General features: G+C 32.1%; 1 protein-coding gene across 1 annotated transcript; it reads right to left on the reverse strand.

Annotated features, from left to right (window-relative positions):
* Positions 1-3,437: 3,437 nt before the first annotated feature.
* LOC134701237 (uncharacterized) lies at positions 3,438-9,640 on the reverse strand. Its single transcript, XM_063562367.1, has 3 exons — positions 9,537-9,640; positions 7,167-7,499; positions 3,438-5,398 (listed from the first exon to the last, which is right to left on the reverse strand). The coding sequence occupies exons 2-3, from the start codon at positions 7,492-7,494 to the stop codon at positions 3,438-3,440; spliced, it is 2,289 nt and encodes a 762-aa protein (XP_063418437.1). The 5' UTR covers positions 7,495-7,499; positions 9,537-9,640.
* Positions 9,641-23,338: the final 13,698 nt, after the last annotated feature.

Genomic DNA, 23,338 nt, shown 5'->3' on the forward strand with positions numbered 1-23,338 from the left:
TTAGTCTATTACACCTATTAAGGGGGTTTGAACGAATAACATGAGTGTTTACTGGGTGATGTATCTGTAGATGAAGTACGTAGAGCTATTTGCCATCGATATCTCTAATTTAAATACAAATATGCGTTCATCAATAACTGTGTAAAGTTTGTAGATATTCTCCCCAGAAAAATCTATGGTCCCTGTTAGGAATATGACAGTTGTTTCCCATTCATTCCCTTGGTTAATAGAGTCGAAAGTACGCTTTTGTCATGTTTTATTGATTTCTCTCCTTTGTATCAACCATGGGCTAAGGTATGTTTTGTTGCTTCTGGTTTTCCTTTTTACGTATAACAGAGCTAGTTTGTAACATGTTAAAACGATGCATTAATTAGGACAAAAAAAGTCTTATTATTCTGCTGTAAGGAAACTTTCTATTTCAAAACACAAACAAAAGACTCATTGCGTCCACAAAATATGAGGAAAAAGTACCTGAATCTGTCAATTAAAATATAGTACCCAAAATCAAAAATTGAAATATCAAAATATAGCTGTGTCAAAGAGTAAAATGAATTAAAAATGGGAAATGTGTCAAAGAGACAACACCCACACCAAGAAGTAAAAACAAACACTAAAAGGCCACCAACTGATCTTTAATACAAAGAGAAAAACGCGCACCCGGAGGCGGATTTCTGTTGGCTCCTAGACAAATGTGGGGCAGGTACAAAAATGCATCGGGGCTACACATGTTAAGTGAGATATCAACCCTTCCCTATACCTCAAGTGAATATATTGTTCAGTTTTGTTGAAAACTATTTCAGGACACGTGAGTATGTGAAAAATTTTAATAGTTATGAATTTTGGGTAGAAATTGTAAGTATTTCAAAAATGATAAGTTTTATAAGCGATTAATCTATAATCTATAATCATGACCATATCAATGATAATTCATGTCAACACAACAATGCGCCACAATTTGTGTTTTCTATTGTAATTTAGTATGCTATGTCCTATATCATAAAGAATAAACAGGCACACTTATCCTTTAGGATAAATCCATTTCAATACTTAATAGAATCGTAATTCGTAGGTCCAAAGCTAGAGGTTTATGGCTTCAAAACACAATCGGATCAAACCAAAGACTTAAAACTTTTGTATTTGCTGTTTCTTTGATAAACACGCGATAAAACGGAGGAAGAGCAAAGACTGGCCTGCTCGGGATTTATGTGTTCGGGTAAGGTGACATGTTTCCGTGCGGACTGTTATCCTATGAACTAGCGCAATATAAATCCAACTCAGCGAGTCAGTATAGTTCTAAGCAGGTTTAATATTTATGCTAGATTTACAGCTTCTTGTCCTGATTATTCATATGTAAGTGCAACTTGTTGTTAAGCAGACATTCATCCTCTTTTATTATATTGAATGCATTATGTGTTGGCCTGTTATGTAAATGTGATGTCAAGGTATGGAACATTGTCTATTTAACGTCTTTAGATAGTAATAAGACTCAAAATGTTATTCTGTCATCATTGAGATAAATTTATTAACTACACATTATGAAACAAAATACTTCAATATTAATTACAATTTTAGAATAACCAAATGATAGGCCATATATTGTGTGAGTCTTACTGAGTGTGCACAAGCGTTATCTTGTTGAAAAAGATTAACATCTTGATGCCTAGCCATAAACGGTATAACGGTCGGCAATTTATCATGACATAATTGCAGAACAGAAAACACGAAATTATTAGTGATATCTTTTCTTATATTCTTATGTGAACATATAGATAAAGCATTCACTAGTAATCTATGTCTAAAGTCTAAATTAAAAACAAAGATTGCGTGGTATAAAAATCGTAATGTGAATGTAAAACAACTATTTGGGTTGCGGGGTCTAAAAAACATTTTTAAAAAGACCAAAAAAAGAGAAAAGTATATTTAAACAAAACTCGAACAACTGATGTCCTAAACCCTGTTGACTGCTATTGACGATTGCCAAATAAATTGATCACAAGATGTAACATCATGTCTCTTAGTTATTAATCTAATACCAAACAGAAAACAACAAACTTGCGAAGACGATAGTATACCGCAAACATGAGGTGCAAACATTTGTACACCATATAATGAAAAATATTGGAATTGTCCATGAGTATTATAGGCACAATAAGGAGTGGCAAAATAAACATAAAATTATATATATGTTGTGTTATCGGATATAAAAAAAAATGCCTGCATTAGCATTATATAACGACTCGGTGAGGTTTATAAAAGAAATAGTAAGGCGTGTATATTTGTTTATTTTCAATTGATAAGGTAACTCATTCCCATGAACATGGTAACTCTTTCCGAGGAGTAAATGAATAACAATCAGCTAACATAATGCGACAGCAACTATAAAGTATAATATTGGATGCTTCAAAATGATGGTTTCTTGTCTTTTGTGCTTGGACATATGCTGCTCGTTAGTAACACTGACAACATTAGTATGTCCTGATGTATTAATATATCTTAACTGATTCGAAATATGTCAATAAATCAGATAATGTATTTACTGACGTATATATATATGTAAGAGAATGATATTAGTTACGAGTGATAGTAAGGTATTATCATTCTCTTACACACTTAGAATATTGTAAACTGCTCAAGTCGCAAATGATTTCTTGATTGGTTGTATTCAAGAATTTGTTTCATTGTTGGTGTAAAATAAATGTTTAAAATTGATACATGAATTCATTTTGCAGTACTTCATTTATGGGCTAGTTTAAATGATGCAATGACTTTCTTTTAATTTGTGAAATATTACAAATAATGTGTTATAGACAAGATGTAAGGTGACACAGCAGTACAAAGTATATGTTTCTTGGCTGTGAGTATGTATGCAAATCTTATAATATTTGAGCGAGGAATTATCCTTTTTTGATTACAGTTTCAATTAATAAATAAATTTCAGTAACAAAAAAAATATTCCTCAGCCAATACTTCAGTCCGGCTTTTTAAAACTATTTTATTATGTATGGTAAATGCTTTAAGTTTTTTTTTATCGGAAAATTGGAAATAATCATTCTTTATTATTAAAGTTATTTATGTTCATTATGTGCACAAATTAATTGAAGTTATTTATTTTCATTATGTGCATAAATTTTACTGCAGCAGTAAACTTCAACTTATTTTTATTTTTATTTGTTTAACAATGCAACCTGTAGTCAAATCCAATCACTGTAATAAATCCTTTCAATCTGGTAAATGTGATTTATGGCAGTTGTATATTATTTATCAAACTCTTCATTTTAAATTGTAAGTAGGTCTGCACAATAGGATAATCCCTTACTAAGAACATGAACATGAACATGATAAGAGTGTTGCAATCGAATTATACAATCATACCAAATACGTAGGTGGGATTACTGATATAGTCATGCTCAGTGACCATCCAAAAGATTAATTCCACATTAATTGCTTTCAAGTTTTGATTTTCTTTTTTCTGCTGAACTACAAATATGGCAACCACTTCGTAGAGCTTCCTCATAGCACTGATAGGCCAATTCTTTATCACCGGAAATCTCATAGCACACTCCAAGTAGTGTTATCGACGCAGATATATCTCTTTGAGAAATACAATATCTATTTAACACTGTTAGATATAAAACACGTAAAGATTTCTGTCTGTTGTATATATCACCAAGATGATGATAGCATAGAACATTAAGACAGTGGGACATTACAACAGGCGGTATGATTAATATTTCCGTTTCAACCTCCAGCTGTAGTTCTTCTGGAATTAATGATGAGTTCGGAATGTATTGGACATTAGCTATTGTAGCCGTTTTAATCCTGCGATTAAGATTCATAGAAGCATGTATATTTTTTCTGTAACAATTTCTGTGTACTTCACAGTTGTTATCCTCTTTCGCCTTCATATCAGGTGAACATCTTGATAGAACATAATCCGTTAGTTTTAGTGAAATATTAAACTGTCCTGTTACATAATAAAATGATGCGTATAACAACCAACCTGATACAGCATCAGTATTGGTACCGTTTTGTAAATGTCTATGGTAGCATTTGCGTATGTTGCACGTGTTGCCTTTTGCGTTTGGTGATGGCAGTAGTTGTGCAACAAATTTACTGAGTTCGGCATTATGATGTGTACATACATCAATAATAAATGGAGATGATTCAGACTTTAACAGATATTTAGTACATTCAATCCTTGATTTCCAATTTGAAACGAAATACAATGGCTTTATCCTGTAAAAAAGGAAGTCTAACATAATGGATGGAAATTCACTATTTGCACTTGCTAAACGGGAATTGTCAGATTGAAATAAACTATTTACCAAAGCATCAATCCCTCCAAATTTGATACTCTCAAGTACACCAAGTAGAATATTTTTGTTTCTCTTATTGATCTTTCCTATGAACATGTTTTGTTTAGGTATAAAATAGTTCGGACAGTAGCATGTTTTTACCCATGACATTAATTTATCAAGACAGAGAGAAAAGCAGTAATACAATTTCGGTAGTTGAAATGTATCAATATCCAACTCCTCTGCGACCCAAAATACAGCCGTCTTCAGAAAGTATGAACACAATAGCTCTCTTACATCACTATTTGTGTCTACGATACACTTTAATGTTAATTTAAGTAGACTGTAACATAAGAATTGAGTAAAATTAAACGAATGTACAAGTATTTTTTCTGCCACAGAGAAAGATATTCTCCACAATAATTCATTATCTGATAATATCTTAGGTCCTATAGGAACTAACAAGCATCCGTTTTTCATGATCATGTCAATAACAAAGTTCGTCGGCCATTGCAATCGATGACGAGATGCCCATGGAATTGCGTTGTGAGGAAAATATTTACTCCGTATACAGAATGCAATATCTGTCGTTTGGTCCTGGTCTGATATACATGGACCATGTTCACATGGATTCATGCCTGAATACTGTTGCTTAACAAAATTTAGTAAGGGTTTTACTAGAAGATACAATTGTGTACCGGTACACGTACCTGGTGGACAACGGCCACATTGTTCATGGGGGGATAAGTCATTATGTGATGTTACCTGTCTGAGTTTTGCAAATCCAGGATGATCAATATCTATTTCCATAACATACATACTACGACGTTTCGGATTATTGATGTTCTCTTCATTCTGTATTATTTCTATGCTATTGACTACGTACATAATATCCATGTCACTGCCTGGTAAATCAAGACCTTCAGCCAGACTCCCACTTGATATTTGTGTACGATCAAAGACACATGCTGAGTTGAAGATCCTATCGTTTATGATAAATAGTCGCTGTCGATTTCGTATATCTATTTCAGTACCGACTATTTGTACTAGTTGTTCATACAAACATTTCTCTTTCGGACTATTTTCGTAACAAAGCAGTTGACCTACGAAAAATATATATAATAAAATATTTATAAAAAAAACTTACAATGCCGTCCGTACATGGAGAGTTACATGTATCTTCCCGATAAATATAGCAAGCAATAAGTGTCAATATTTTTAACAGGTATGTAAACAAATCCGACCTCTAGCGTGCATTACAAGCAAGATACGACATTTTACAACCAATGCAAGAATACTTAACATGTTGGATCTTGCGTTCTTGTGATATTATCGACCTAGAATTCAACACTATTGCCTAAATATGAACATAATTAAAGAAGAGTTCATTTCTGCAAATCAGCTATTCATAAGCAATTGAATTGTTCAAAACAAGCATACTGTATGCAAATATAGACTTATCGTGTTTTGCGTTATTTCTTGTAGTTAAGCGCTTCTAATTAAAGTATATTTAGAAAAGCGGTTTAGAACAACTTCATTTATTGAGATACCTTTTATAATAAATCGCAGTTTTACCTTAACATGTAATTTACTTTCAGTTAAATTCACTGTATACCGCCATATTGGATTGTACAACATCAGTACACAGTCTGTCTAGTTCTTTTACTAAATTTTAAAATTTTGAGACAGATTTGTATTTCATGTGCAAGACTGCTTATTTGTTGATTTATTGCATTATCCAAAATGTTTTAACAAATTCCTAACATTTATGATTTAAGAATCAATTTTTTAACTTGGTAATTTTGGGGATATAACTTTTTTTTTTATTTTTATACCGGAATGATGTGAAGTTTTCGTTTTTCATTTGTAACAAGCTTAAGAAAACAAGATCGGTGACACTATTTTTTTTCCTATTTTCTCAAAGCATATTATACAACCTATATTCATAACTTTTATTTCGTACTCCTATCTTATAGTTTCTTTTTATTTCTTTTTATTCCTTTTTATTCCCAAAAATGTGTTTGATTATGAACAATCTTTACAAATTTGGGCAATTTCGCACGACTTGTAGCTTTAAAAAATACTCTATTACTCCTTTTTTTTAAATATGAAAAAAAAAATCTGAGGAAATATATCCCGATGATCCACCTTTATATTTATCCTGTTTGTACTTGTTTCACGTTCACTTTACAGATATCATTTATGTTATAAATTTAGTTCATACCGTCCACTAGTACTAGTATTCGATTGCAATTAAGTGAATACGACTGATAATTATTGTGTTTTCATTTCTTGAGTATGATGACCTATAAATAACCAGAAATTGAATTTTTCGGGAGCACTTGAGTTCGAACCAATTTTTGGTGGGGTTCCGGATCTTCAATCATAAATGTTCTTATGAATTATTGTGTGAACTATTTGTATAGATGTCGTTTATCTCTTTTATATTATTTTTTCCTATAATGTTTCTTTTTTTGTACTTGTGTTCATCGCTAATCGTTACTATATTGGTCATGCTGTCCCCGATTTGTAGTTTTTTTTATCTTTTTTGTAATGCTGTTTTCTGTTAGATACGATTAAAATCTTGGTAGAACGTTTCTACATTTTGATTAAATGGAAATCCAGTATACAACTGTCATTGCCTACAATTAAAGAAATTGATATGAGAAAGAAATAAAAATGGTTTGCCGGCACTTTCTTTCATTTTTCGACAGACGGAGATAAATTAAAGCGTCAGTTGTTTTGCAGTCTCCATGCCTATATGATTAAAAAGAAACCTTCATCAGTATACCGATAAAAGATTTTGAGAAGGCAGCTATATTTTTGGTAGGCAGAGTCAGGGCAAAACATTGTTCTTTTTTATTGCCTTACCGATATTGCAGTCTGTACAATCCTGTAAGTATTCTAGATATTCATTTGAAGATTTGTCAGGATATCTAAGGTTAAGTATCCACTGTTCCTTGGTTTTCCTTCTTTCTAAACAAGCTTTATACATCCGTTCAAATTGACTGATTGTTAGTCCAAAAACGTCATTTGATATCACCATTCCCCCTTCGAAAGATTGGTAAAGTAATGGTGTAAACTTACGCTTTCCACGGTACGGAAAACGTTTTACACCGTATAATTCCCAGTATGTAGTTTTGTTTATGCCAAATAAATTTTCATCCTCAGAATTGTCTTGGTTTCTTGGTCCGTTCATGATGTCTACAAGAAAGATACGATTTCATAGATTCATTTATAGATTAAATAATTGTATTCAAGTAATTCAAAGTTTTCAATATATGTTCCATATCTAAAATCATATACCGATTATCAGGTCGCATACAGGCTGTTAGATATAAAAATTGGGTTTTTACATAACTATCATTGCATTTATAGTACTACATTTTACATAATTGCGTATCTAGTATGTATTAAAAGAGGGACTAAAGATACAAGAGGGACAGTCTAACTCATACATTGAAAATAAAGTGACAACGCCTGGCTAAAATTGAAAGGGGTGATCTCCGGAAGGGTAAGCAGATCCGGCTCAACATGTGGCACCCGTCGTGTTGATTATGTAATAACAAATCCGGTAAATAGGCTACATTATTCGGTAGGTCACATTTATAAAAGGGAAGGGGATTGTATTTACGACGTAAGGTACATATCCGATATCATTTGTGAAACAGTTATTCCATAACGGTCAACCAACTCGTGATGGCGTCCGTAAAATTTACGAAGGGATGATTTCAACTTCACCATTTGGAACTCTTGGTTTAATAGCTTTATTAACGTGCCATTGTTTACAACGTTGTATCCATTCATTCTATTCATTATGCGTGGGCACGTGTTATGATTTGAGGCACTATTGTACGGGTATAAGGAAAGGCTAACCATTTCAGTTTCTTTATTATGATTAAAAATGGCATGTTATTTTAATTTAGAATAAAGTAGAAGAATCATAATTGCAAATCACTAAAACATAAAAAAAATAAATAATACGAATGAAAGCAATCAAATGTCACATACGGATGTCAACAATGAACAGACCTCAAATAGTATAAATATCTGCAAAGGACCTCGTCATTTTCAAAATGTCAAACAATTCAAAACGAAAGAGACGTTTGTACAACCAATAGGTTGATGTCGCTGATAGCGTACATTTTTTCTCCAAAGGTATCGCTATCCACGTAGTAAGCATTATTGTGCTGACATGATTGTCATTTACTGTTATAAAGTGTTGAATTGATTTAATCTCAATCTAAACTGTATTTGTTAGAAATCTAATTCAATTTATATCTGTAATACAACCCTTTTCGGTGAAAATAATGCACTTGCAATGTGAAATTATGTATGTTTTGAACCTAAAATTAGCTACATATATTCATAATTGCCAATATTACAGAGTTGATGTGATTTCAATTGGATTGCCTATCTTACATAAAACATCAAAGTAATCTTATATTACAAATATGCTAATAATAGAGAGCACATGCGCGCATTCTTAATGCTTTTGAAAAGGACAAACAAACAGAGAGCACATGGCATTCTTAATGCTAATGAAAAAGGACAAACAAACAGAGAGCACATGGCATTCTTAATGCTAACGAAAAAGGACAAACAAACAGAGAGCACATGACATTCTTAATGCTAATGAAAAAGGACGAACAACAGAGAGCACGTGACATTGTAAATGCTAATGTAAAAGGACGAACAACAGAGAGCACATGACATTGTAAATGCTAACAAAAAAGGACAAACAAACAGAGAGCACATGGCATTCTCAATGCTTACGAAAAAGGACAAACAAACAGAGAGCACATGACATTCTTAATGCTATGCTAATGAAAAAGGACGAACAACAGAGAGCACATGACATTGTAAATGCTAACGAAAAAGGACAAGCAAACAGAGAGCACATGACATTGGTAATGCTAATGAAAAAGGAAAAACAATTGAGAGCACATGGCACTCTCAAGTGGATATTATGTTTTACAGAGCCTATACATATATACAACTTACATTAAAAAAGCATACCACTGTGGAAACACCAACGTTATATGCATCGTGATAATGACATCATAGTCGTGATTGACACCTTAACTAGAGGACTCAAGTATTCATATTTTATCAATGTGAAGACAGTTTACGTACGTCTTTACTAGGCCTTGACCTTGTGAAACATTATTTAAAGTTGTAACTGGAATATATCTTTGAGTTCAGATATCTTTTACTACAATGAGATAAAGTTTACGTTACCTTCAATGGAGATACATTTACAGCTAAACCTCTGCTCATACACCAACTCGATGATTATACACTGCGACAGGAAGATGAAAACGACAGAAAAAATCCTTCTTCCACGAAATCTATAAAACGTGTAGTTGAGACATTTTCATTGGTTTATAATTTAACAAAGAGATGGACAGATATTTATCATAAGTGATTTGTACTTGTTTAAATGTACCGAAAGGAAATCAAATTAAAATTTAGAATAAACACAATTGTTCATAGAACAATTGCAGGTCTTTCCACTCGTAAAGATCTTTTTTGAAATGAAAATATTAATGTATGGTTTTTTTTATAGAATTTGTTATAAATTATGGAGATAATTTGTTACATTCGGTTTGAAAAATGTTACTTTCGGTATTCTTTCAATGTTTCCTTGACACTGATTCCAAAAATGTATGGTTCTATATACTTTTATATTAAAAAAGTACAAAAAGTAGCTACTACAGGTTTACACAAGGTCACTTCTGGTTGTTTTTTCCAAGGTCAAATGGCTTTCAACCTAATGCAAAAAGTGACATAGCTTAATCATGTATATATATATGTGGTAAATGCAAAATTCAAAATCTAAATCATCAAATTTACCTATTACCTTGAGCTCAATTTCACAGTCAAATCAAAATATCCTAGTATGTCTTTATTATATATAGTTAATGAGTTATATCTACATACGCGTATTTTCACATTTAACAGTGGAGAAAACTCTAATTTAATGTTAGCGTACCTTTTAAACCAAAATGTATGTGTTACGACATGTCGCAACTAATTATTTAGTAATAATATGTTTTAAAAAGTAGTGAAAATAAGCAAAAATCAAATTTAGAATATGACCTTGACATTTGACCTTGACCCTATTTTTCTAGACCAAGGACCTCAAACAAGTGATCCTATGTCTCTATCACTTATGGTTTACCAGTTACAATTACATTTCACTTTTTTTAAATGCAGATGGGGATATAACTCTCATATGGGGCCTCCTGACCGCTGTGGTCAAAAAGTTGGTCAAAATCATTCTTCAGATACTAAAGATATAACGAGAAAATTGGTGAAATAATTTTGTTGTATTTTTTCACGGTTGCGAAGGAGATGCGCAAACAAGAAAAACAGTGTTTGACGAGATAACTCTTTCAATGGTGCGCATGCGTCAGTGAAAATGGCAGGAAAATTTGAATTGTGAAATTTGTTATTGTTATATTGGGATTTATTGCAAACTAAAAACTGTAAAATGTGTTTGTTAATGATAAAACTATTCTGGGATGCCTAGAGGAAAGCCTAGAGGAAACCCTAGAGGAGGAAACCATTCTGGGAAGCCTAGAGGAGGAAACAATTCTGGAAAGCCCAGAGGAGAAAAGAGGAAACGTACACAACGAAATTCTAAAAAAACTGTGAGAGATTCTTCGTCATCAGACCAGACGAGTTTCCTCGATAAAAGAAAATGTACGAAGGTAAAAAACAATACACAGTCCTATTTGTCGTCAAATGAAAACAACTCAAGTAGTAGTTTCAATCAAAACTTTCCGATGAATAATTCCAATCAACAATACACAGGCCCAATGGCTAGTTCGCCGATAGGATACTCACCCTTCCAACCTTTCCAAACATATCAACCGTACCCCCCACCACCTTTAGCTCACGTTACGCCCCCGCCCAATATACAGGGGATAGAACTTACACTTCAAGAAATGTGTCAAAGGATGGCCAACATAGAAACAAAATTAACAACACTTGACAAAATAGAGTCTCGATTAAACAAAATGGATACAAAATTTGGTTCTATGGACAACGAAATTATAGACTGTAAAAAGCGCATTAGCACATTAGAACAAAGTGCAAAATTCTTGTCAAATGCACACGACGATCTGAAAGGTTTGAAATTAAAAGTTGACACTATTAACTCTGGTGTAGAATTGACGAAAAATGAAAACAAAGAAGTTCGTGATAAACTGGTGGATATTGAATCCCAAAATCTAAAGCAAAATTTAGTATTTTTTGAACTTGAAGAACCTAGTGAAAACAACGAAGGAGCTGAGGGGGGTGCAACGGGATCAACATCTGATGAAAACTGTATAAACAAAATTTTGGATTTCTGTGAAAACAAACTGAAAATAGAAAACGCAAAAGACAAAATTACTTTGGAAAAAGCGTATCGATTAGGAAAAAGGAAAAATGGCGCAACAAAACCAAGACCAATTGTGGTGAAATTTAGAAAATTCGAGGATCGTGAAATGATTCGCAGTGTTTCAAACCGTTTAAAAAACACAAGTTATGGCATAAGCCCACAATATCCCAAAGAGGTTCTGGAAAGACGGAAAAAATTGGTACCCATCATGCTCAAAGAAAGGAAAAAAAACAAGAAGGCTATATTGTCGGAGACAAATTGTATGTTAATGGTGAGCTATGGAAGGAATAGGAGGTAGCGGAGAATGATTGTGCTAAAAATAGTGGTTCCTTGAAAATTTGCTCTTGGAACATATCAAAAGGGTTAATCCGGAAATTATCAGATAGAAATTTCTTAAATTTAGTGAATAAATATGATATACTGTGTCTAAATGAATGCTGGCTTAAATGCCCCGATGAATTTGAAATGAAAGGCTACGAAAAAAATATTGTGTATAGAGAAAAATGTAAAGGGGGAGGTGTAGTTATTTTTTATAAGAAATGGTTAACAACACTACTTTATTGAAATGTTGTGCTGATAGTATGATCTGGTTAAAAATTGACAAAAATATATGTTTAAATGATTAAGATTTGTATATTTGTGCTATTTATATGCCGCCTGATAAAAATGTATTTTACCGTAAATATGATATAGATGTCTTTGATATACTGCAAGAAAATATCGAACATTATAGTACATTAGGAACTGTGGCTGTGATAGGAGACTTGAATGGACGAGTAGGTTTAAAAGCAGACAATATAGTTAATGATACATTAGATAAAGAACTGATTAACAGTATTTCTTTTATTGACTATGTAAATGATAGTAATATTTGTAATAGGAAATCTGAAGACATTAAACCTCCAAATAGTTTTGGTCAGCGTATATTGCAGCTATGCCAGTCGTCCGGCCTACGTATATGTAACGGCAGATTCGGAACAGACAGTGGGAAAATAACATTTAATAATAAAAACGGTAGTAGCGTTATTGATTATTTATTGTTTACACATAGTGAAATGTTTAATTGTTTAAAATCGTTTTATGTTGAACCATTTAATATGTATTCATGTCATGCTCCAATAGTAGTTGAATTGTACCTTAAGGGTAATAATCAGTCTTACGGTCAATGTCATTGTAATAAAACTAAGTTCAATGTATTTAACTGGAATGAAGGGTCAGAAGATGATATCAGAAGTAAATTGATACTCAACACACAAAAGTTTGATGATCTACTGGTAAATTTTGACGAAAACAGCGATATTGATACGTGTGTAGAAAGACTTAATAATCTTTTAACTGATATATATGAACAGTATACGAAATCTGAAGTAACATTCAAAGAACAGTGTGAATCTTGTGAAAATGTCGATAAAGTTCATAAATCTAATGCAGACAAGCCTTGGTTTACTGATGAATGCAAAACATTATATATACAATATCAAAATGCATTAGACAGTTTCAACAAATACCGTTCGGATGAAATCAGAATTAACTTTAACCTTGCTAAACAAAAGTATAAGTGGTGCGAAACAAGACTTAAAAGACATTATAAGAACCAACGAGGAAATATGCTGTCGTCACTAAGGAAGAAAAATCCAAAACGCTTCTATAAGAATTTTAAAAAACGTAAAAAGCGCGTGATAAATAACATTTCATTGGATCAATTCGAGGAACATTTTAAAAAACTTATGTCTAAACCTCCTGATGTGAATGTTGGAACGAGTGACACCCCGGAAACAGTTTTTGAGGAACTAGATCTTCCGTTTACAGAAAAGGAACTTGATTCGTGCATCAAAAAATTAAAAAGAGACAAGTCGACTGGTTATGATGATATAATGAATGAGTATATACTTTTCGGTAAAACTTTATTGAAACCTGTACTTTGTAAACTGTTCAACAACATTTTATGCTCTGGAAATTTCCCTGAAATATGGGTGAAATGTATTTTAATTCCTATTTTTAAGAAAGGAAACCCTGACGATCCTGGAAACTACAGAGGTATTTCGTTGGTGTCGCATTTAAGAAAACTATTTACGTCGTTGATTAATTCAAGACTTATAACATGGTGCAAGATTAACAACACTATGACAGATGCACAATTTGGATTCCGTCCTGGATACGGCACTTCTGATGCCATCTTCTGTCTTCATTCCTTGATATCTAAGTCATTAAGAAAAGGCAAACGCTTATATTGTTGTTTCATTGATTATATTAAAGCCTTTGATAGTGTTTTTCATGTAAAATTGTGGTTGAGATTAGTTAGATGTGGCGTTACTGGTAAACTTCTTACTGTAATTAAATCTATGTATTCTAAATTGAAAACTTGTATAAAGTGTAATGGAAAAATTTCAGATTTTTTTAATTGTAATACTGGCTTGATGCAAGGGGAATCTTTATCCCCTTTATTGTACTCGTTGTATGTCAATGATATGGAAGTAGACCTAATCAGTAATGGCTGTCAGTCATATGAATTGAAATCCTTAAATTTATTTTTACTTATGTACGCAGACGACACTGTTTTATTCAGTGAGAACATAGATGATCTGCAAAATATGATAAATACTGTAAATTCTTCGGCAGAGGAATATGGTTTATACATTAATATGTCTAAAACTAAAGTTGTAGTGTTTAGAAATAGAGGTAGTGTAAAAAGTCAAGAAAAATGGTTTTTGAATAACAACCAAATAGATATATGTGACAGTTTTGTATATTTGGGTATTCTTTTTAATTATAATGGCAGTTTTTTACATACTCAAAAAATGTTAGCAAATCAAGGAAGAAAAGCTGTTTTTGCATTATGTAGTAAAATTGTAGATGAATATTATAACTGTGAAACACTACTGTCCTTATTTGATACCTATGTATCTAGTATACTTAATTATAGCTGTGAAGTGTGGGGTAATCATAAAGCTGGTGATATAGAGAAAGTACATTTATGTTTTTTAAAACGAATTCTAAAGGTTAGAAAAACTGCTGTTAATAACATGGTTTACTGTGAATTGGGACGTTATCCAATGTATTATGAAAGACAAAGAAGACTGATTCAATTTTGGTTCAAATTATTAAATACTGATAACTGTATACTTAAAGCATGTTATGAAGATATGTTGGAGAGTTCATTTAAAAAACCCAATTAAAAATCGAATTGGGCTTGTTCAGTCAAAGATATATTATGTAGTTATGGTTTTCATGATGTATGGCTAAAACAAAGTGTAAATAATGTTGATATATTCATACATGAGCTAAAACAAAGAATGAAAGATACCTTTATTGCTGATGCTAATTCTTTTTTTAATAATTCATCAAAATGTATACTTTATAGATATATATATGACACAGATATACTGCAGTTTTATTTAGATAGACCTGTTAATCAAATATATAAACCTTTTATATGTAAATATCGTATCTCCGCACATAGCCTCAATATAGAAACAGGCAGATATTACAATGTAGATAGAGAAAATAGATTTTGTACTATGTGCACTAACAATATTGTAGAAGATGAATACCATGTTATTCTAGAATGTAATAGATATAGTGATGTAAGTAAACTATACATTGAGAAATATTATTGGCAATATCCATCCACTTTTAAACTTATACAGTTGTTATCAGTTCACAATGTAAAAGAACTTAATAATTTAGGTAAATTTTTGTTTAATATTGAAAAAATTCGTAATATGTAGTTGTATTATTTATTTATCATATGATTTTTTGTCTCATTCTCCGCCATGCATGTATTGTGTATAATTGTTGTATTTATATTTCACTGATGCATTCAAAAAATATTGTAAAATTGTATATTCTATAAGCTGTATTGCTTCTGAATAAAGTATTATTATTATTACAATAAAAAGTGTTCGGTTAAACAGGTTAGTTTCAAAGTCGCAATTACTGTTCGATATCATCTGCAAAAAATCTAAGCGACATCTTACAAAACCACCAAATACCGGCGGAAGGAAAAAAATAATAATCAGAAAAAAAATCAATAGATATTTTCACAGAAAAGTGGAAAAACCTTTAAAAAATGACGAATTATATATTCAAACATTTTGAATACAATGACCTATATTTTCACATAGATGTTAAAAAAATGTCTAACTGCCCATTTTCGATAAATATAGAAATTAACGAGTACAATGCATAATGTGAATCGCATTAAATTAATGGCAAACTGAAAACTGTACATAAGTAGCAAAAGCGCAAAACCTTTTTATTTATATTTTTATTAGTGAATACTGATTTTAAAACGATAACATGGTCTGAAAACTAAATTTTTAAATTCAAAATAATTTTTTTTAAAGTTTATCCAAGGTACATTTTGAGTAACAGTAATGACAGGACGACTGACAGGAAACTGACTGGACGAAAATGGATCGTTAGTGAGAGTGACGAAATATATAATCTTAAAATTGCAAAATATATTGTATCATCAAAAAAAGAAATTGAATTAAATATTTTGTTAAATTATCATAAAACTGCATTACAATTCTGTTCTTCTCTAAACATAAACTGTTCTACATAAATTAAGAGCTTCACAATGTTAAAATTATTGATTTATTGATACTTATGTCGATAACAATGAAAAGTGACATAATTTTATTCGTGTTCCGGTCTGATAATTGAATACTTTTTAATACCTATGAATTGCAAATCCGTTGTCACATTTGAAAAAGTGACAATATTTCCATTTTGTAAGAAAATATAATACAAATACTATAAACATGTTAGACATCTGTTCTTTTTGTACTTTAGGATGAACAGCTTTACACACAACATATGATATTCTAGTACTAGCCTGTAATTGAAGTATTTGTATACCTCAGAAAGAATTTTTATGTATAAAAATGGAGAAAATAGAAGTTTGCATAATTTATTGTCGCACAAAAGAAGGCCAAAAGTTTCCATTGTGTTTGAATATTATACAACAGCATGAAAATTGTGTTCTCGTCGTCCATAAAGATGAACATTTGTACACAAATTGAGAGCGATATGAGTCTTCAGTAAATTCTATGTATGTCCGTAACAATACGAATAGTTGGTACATGTTTAATAAATTTCAGTGGAAAACATCTAAATACACATGCAAGGTACATACAGTAACTGCAACAAGTCAACGACATCAATGTCTAGTCTAGACTAAGCTTAAAATGTCATGATTGAATGATATGACTTCTAAAACTGGTAGTGTGCCTTGAAATTAACTCGACAAAGTAGCATTCACTGATACAATGTATATCTTTTATAAACAAAAATTATCATGCACACGAACAGCCGTACATACATTTCATAATTTGTATATATACAAACTACTCCCTTCATTTGTTTACGTGTTGGTATTGTTTGTGTATCATAGGTACATCTTTGATTTTTAGGCAGTCCAAGACAATTGCAAACTACATTGAATTGTTCAAATAAACTGGGTTGCAGAGCAATTGTGCTTAAGCAGTACAAAGCAACATATGTTAAATAACAAACAAAGATGAACCAGGAGCTACATCATGCATGTATGTATTAAAGCACAAGAAAATATGTTGATGACAAAGAATCAAGAAAAAAATATCATGAAAGGAGCTATCAATAAACATCTGTATTGGTAACATAGTGTATGCTGTTAATTGCTGGAAACCAGAATAAAATGATACAAAAAAATGTGTCCAGCAAAGGCAATTTGTTTTTCCACAAAAATCCACAGGTAAGTGCAATACAAGCCACCAGGCAATACACTAGTATTTTGGTGTTCATATGTCTAACTCGCACACAAGTAAACAGGTCGGGAACACTACCTTATATGGACATGCATAAATAAGCATACTTATGTACTCGCACATGTAATTGTTTATTTGCAAAATGTACATATGCCGCAAATATTTTTCACCTGGGTTTTTCATTTGAGTAGCAATGCATGATGGACTACTACGTGTTGATAATCAACAAAGAACACGTGTTATTTACTGAATACAACACTTTTCTTCTTGAATTGTGGGATTCACAATTTCGCTTAGATTTTCATTTTTTGTATCCATATTTATAGTCTGAAATATAAAGTATTCGTTCCATGCTCAGATTAACGAAGAGTTGTTTCTATGCGAAGAAACCAGTGTCCGAATTTAGGCTTACTATGATTGATGATTACACAGAGATTGCAGATATTCGTACACAAGATAGCAACGGAACAACACTGACAAACACAATGACCCATAAGATAAACTTTCATTGAGAGAGTTAAATGAGAGGATCAATGCATTTTGTTGGTTCGTAAAATTGAAACCACATGGTACAATAACACAATGACGGGTTGTATAAGTACAAAACGACGTCATATATCAAAAGATAAAAAGGCATATAAACAAAGCACATTAGCAAAAATGAAAGACAAGAATACAAGAACAATAACACAATAACGGGATGTACAAGTACTGATCCCATCAAATGGATTACTGTATGAGTTTCAGAAATGAGGACAATTATACTTCAGAGCCTGATATAAAAGGCACCAATATGCCAACAATTAAAACAAAAAACTAAAGGCATGATGTTACGTACAAAACAATAAACTAGAAAACACTTTAAAACAATAAAAGTTTAAAATGCACTTTAATAGAAAAATAAGAAAACGTTGTATGAATGGCACAAGAGACAAAATGAATCAGAAAGGTACCGAACGGCCTTCAACAGTGAGCATAGCCCATACTGCATTTCAGCTATATACAACCCTTAAGGCACAAAATTTTAATGTAAAACTATTCAAAAGACAAAAAAATTATAACAGAATTGATGTACAAAAAATGAACAAAATCACAAATATGAAAATCAGCAAAAAAGACACCCACTGAGTTACAGGCACATACATAAAATATGTGTCGGGATAAAACATGTTAGCGGGAATCGAAGCCATACCGGCTCAAGCGATAAAATCAATCTCGTTGAGAAAATCAATGATAATATACAATCATCGCATTGATAGTTGTTTCTTCTGAATTGTTTCCTAATCCATTTATCGTTTCAATGATCAGATTCATATGATACACACATATGTTGAACATTGTAAAAATATATCCATAAACATAAACAGCTTTTTTTTCTATGAATAAAAGCCGAATTTACAAATTTTGCAGTTTGAATTTGACAGTTTTTTAATAAATGGATAAGTTTTTCGTTATTGTCACTAAAATTGTCTAATGCGGCCATAGGTAGAAACCTTTGTGTAAGTTTGTAATAACATGGACAGTTTAAAACAAAATGTTTTTCATCTTCGATCTCTTGCTTTTCACACAGTACACATATTCGTTCTGGTAGCGCTTCGTTACGGAACCTTCCAGTCTCAATGCGTATAGGAAGAATCCCACATCGTAATTGGGAAAGAGCCGATCGTTCTTGTTTAGAGAGATTTTATGTGATATACTGTTCTAGTTCGTAATTTTCTTTGAAGGTCACAAATGTTCGTAGTTTCGGTGATAAAGCAGATTTGTATTTCCATTCACTTTCAGTATAACATAAAAGTTTTTCTTTAGCTTCTTGTATGTCCACTATTTGTTTTGTTTCATAGAGGTTACTTAAACCAAGTTTATTAAAGATGTCAATAACTTGTGTGCACCATAATCCATTATTCTTATACTTCCACTCGAAAACTTTTTTCGTGAGTCTCTCGTCGTCCATAAGAATGAGACGGTTCCATAGGCGTACCATATCTAACCAATGTCTTTGCGTTGGTGGTTACCAGCCAAATTCACTGTTTAATGCTATAGTAGGTGCAAACCGATGTAAACCACAGAAATATCGTACTGCTCTATTTTGTATCATATCAATGCCATGCTAAGTAGTGTAGCCCCAAACACCAGAGCAATAATCTAAAACAGGGCTGACACAGCAGTTAAACACAGTTTCAAAGGTTTTAAATCCAATTTCCTTGTATGAATGAACTTTGGAAATAGCAGCACCAAGTGCTCTACCACCAGCTTTGGCAAGTGCATCCGCTGCAGCAGTATACTTAAGTTTCTCGCTAAAAATAACGCCCAGGTACTTGTATTGCTCAACGATTTGTAGTTGTACATTTCCAATTTTGAATGTTGAACTGGTCCGTGGAATTCGACCTTTCCGGAAGTGCATAACACTTTATTTTGCACTATTTACGTTTAATCTCCATTTCCCACACCATTTATTAAGTACGTCAAGAACAACTTGCATATCGCGTTCATTTTCAGTCACTAAAGCAATATCATCGGCGTACACCAATATAATGATTTTTTCGTTTTCTACCGGGATACTCTTGTTTAAATTTTTAATCTCAACAGCTAAGTCATTAATAAAGATCGAAAAAAGCGTCGGCGAAAGGTTGTCTCCCTGTCGGACACCATTTACACAAGGGAACCAGTTCGTTTGGAATCCGTTTACACGCACACAAGACTCAGTGTTAACATATAAACTGGATATAGCATTGTACATGTAACCATCTATTCCATTCAATCTAAGTTTGTACTGCAACAAGTTGCGATCAACGAAGTCAAATGCTTTCTGCAAATCAACGAAAGTTACAAAGGTTGACTTCCGATTTTGAATCATACTGTTTAATGTAAAGACATGGTCCAAACATGATCGATCTTTTCGAAATCCGTTGTGTTCGTCAACAATTGAATCATTTTCTTCTAAAAAGTTTTGCAATCTGTTGTTTAAAACCGAACTATAACACTTAGCTACTACAGAAAGCAGACTAATATCAACGGTAGTTTAATGGAACTCTCTGATCTAACTGTGTACCTTTTGGAATTGGATGAATTATAGCCTTTCCCCATACTGAAGGTACTTTTCCAGTTTCGAAACATAATTGAAATAGCTTATGTAACACATATATAACACTATTATTCTTCAAAACTTCATAATGCAAAAGGTCATTGCCTGGCGATTTTCCGTCTTTAGAATTAAAAACAACCTTCTTCACTTCTTCGATCAAAATCGTTCCATTTAATTTTCCGTTTGGTTCAAAAAGAGGGTCTAGCATATTGTCCTCTAGTAACTGTTTATGTTGCATAGCATGTGCGTAATATGTAGCATCAGATGTCGTATTAACTTTTTTATACAAATTCGAGAAATCATATTCCCATTTCTGTAAAACTTCCGATCTATCACACGTTATATTACCACCGCCTATATCACACTCCATAGGTATATCTTTCTTCCTTTTCAGGCCCAATTTGTTCAACTCATCCCAGAACTTTCGTGGATTATCTGTAGAGACTTTTTCAATGTCAAGCGCCAAATTCGAGTTGTACTTTCTCTCTAAGAAACGTAAACGACTATCAAATGTTTTTTGAGAAGTCGAGAATTCTGTCCTAGCTTTTCGTCGGGCACCATGTCCGTTAGTTTTAAGAAACGCCTTTTCTTTGTCTCTCATAATCTTCCATAATTGAGAAAGTTCGTCATTCCAGAAGGGTTTATCATTACGAAGTTTTCTCCGTGTTCGTTTTGAACAATTAGTGAACGGTACTTTATCTTCCATTTCACGAAAAACTGTGTCACAAAAAGTTGCATATATACTATCTATTTCACCTTGTTCTTCTCTACAAATTTCGATTGTTCTAATAAGTTCATTTATCGTTTGTTTGATAATGTCGGAACACATGAAATCCGCAGGAATACTACGCAGTTTGAAAAGTTTTCGGTTCTGAATTGTCTTTAATAATAATAGATTTAGTGATCACTTAAATTTAATATTTCCAAGTTAACTTGAAATTAAATATACTACCGACGCAGATAAATATGCTTCATATTTAGACCTTTTTCTCGAAGTTGGTTAAATACTAAAATTTATGACAATCGCGATGATTTTAATTTTCCTATAGTCAACTTTCCATTTCTGTGTAGCAACATCCCAGCGACACCAGCATATGGAGTACATGTGTCTCAATTGATACGTTACTCTAGAGCAAGCTCAAAGTACTTTGATTGTTATTGTCTAATAGGACTTGAACCCAGGGATGAAATTTATTTTGCAGAAAATGATGACAAAGTTGGCATTTAATTTCGAAGATGAGTATTAAGTATTGAATATATGCAAATGCATTAAAAAAAAATATTATAATATCGATTTTTGATTTCTTTTGTTTTTGTAAAATAAACGATTTTGAAGTAACAAAAATTCAACAACAACAAAAAATCGCGTTTTTGCCTTAATTCGATGTTTTTGATAAGAAAATAACACTATGTAAAAATAAGACTAACAAGAAGAAGGATGGTATGCTGTATTGTCGAAGTTAGAATTTATCTTTATAGTTTTTCAAAGCTATTAAGCAAATTTTTTTTTCTTCAATATTTAATACTATAAGGTATAGGGGAAATCTGGATTCAGAATTAAAAAAAATGTCACCTGCTTGCTTGGCCAGATTAATTTTCAAATTGGTGACCAAAATATATTCAGAATTAAAAAAAATGTCACCTGCTTGCTTGGCCAGATTAATTTTCAAATTGGTGACCAAAATATTCCGTAGTCTAAATCTATGGATATAGCATCTACAGATCGCTGTGCGGCATTTAACAATGATCAAAAATGCATTGCATATCCCTTTAGAAGTCCCCGACATTGCATAATGTGAAACATTTCAAAGGGAAATAGCAGCGATCTAATTTTTCATGTTTGTGTTTTAACAATTAACTAAAACAAATATGACAAACATCAGGCAATGTCAACCATTAAATTACAGGCTCAATTACAGCACTCAAATTTTACATTTCAATGGACACCTCCCTTAAGCAATAAACATCTCAACTATGACTAAGGTAGCAATACACAGTTAGGAGTTTAGTTTCGCATTATGGCCCCTATAGGAAAGTTATTGTGAAATAAAATTCATTTTTAGACAGATGAGTGCTAATTTAGCCTTCAAAGGTGGTTTATAAGAGCATCAAGATTATTTTTTACATGTTTTATGGGCTGTTTTCTGTTTGACAGTCCGTATTTTCATAGCTAGACCGGCCATCGGTCCAGAAATTAATGTACTGTTAACACTCTTTTTCTACACGAAGTTTTTGACGCAATTTTACAAAAAAATGAGATGAAAGACATATGATTTTCATTGGATTTGCTGAATGATATATGTACACAGTTTCAGAAAAGGTATTACTTCAAGCAATTGAAATTCTAGTTTTAGTCAAATTTTGGGGAAATATGTGACATCTTTCCCCCCCTTTTTGCAATATTTTATAACAAATAAATGCAGATTGTTGCCATGGATACACCAAAAAGAAATTATATTTTACCATTTTATAAACTGGAAATAAAATCTATGGAAGATTCTGATTACATACATATGCCCATATATGACACAAACAGTAAGCTTTATATTGCAAGAAAGCAATGAAAAGGGAATGGTAAAATTCATAAGGGCAAATTTTAGTATTTTTTCCTAACTCTTTATTGCTACCTAAACAATAAACTGACATGATTACTACATCCGTCAACGGCAACTAAATAATAAGTAACTGCAAATTGTATCTGTACATAGACAATAACGTTGTAATGGATTATGCAAATGTATATGCTACCCATTATAAATCTTCTTATGATGATTGTCCATCTACAGATTTTAAACTAACCATCACGCGTAATATAGACCAC

This window comes from Mytilus trossulus, unplaced genomic scaffold (assembly GCF_036588685.1).
Source record: "Mytilus trossulus isolate FHL-02 unplaced genomic scaffold, PNRI_Mtr1.1.1.hap1 h1tg000234l__unscaffolded, whole genome shotgun sequence".
Lineage (NCBI taxonomy): Eukaryota > Metazoa > Mollusca > Bivalvia > Mytilida > Mytilidae > Mytilus > Mytilus trossulus.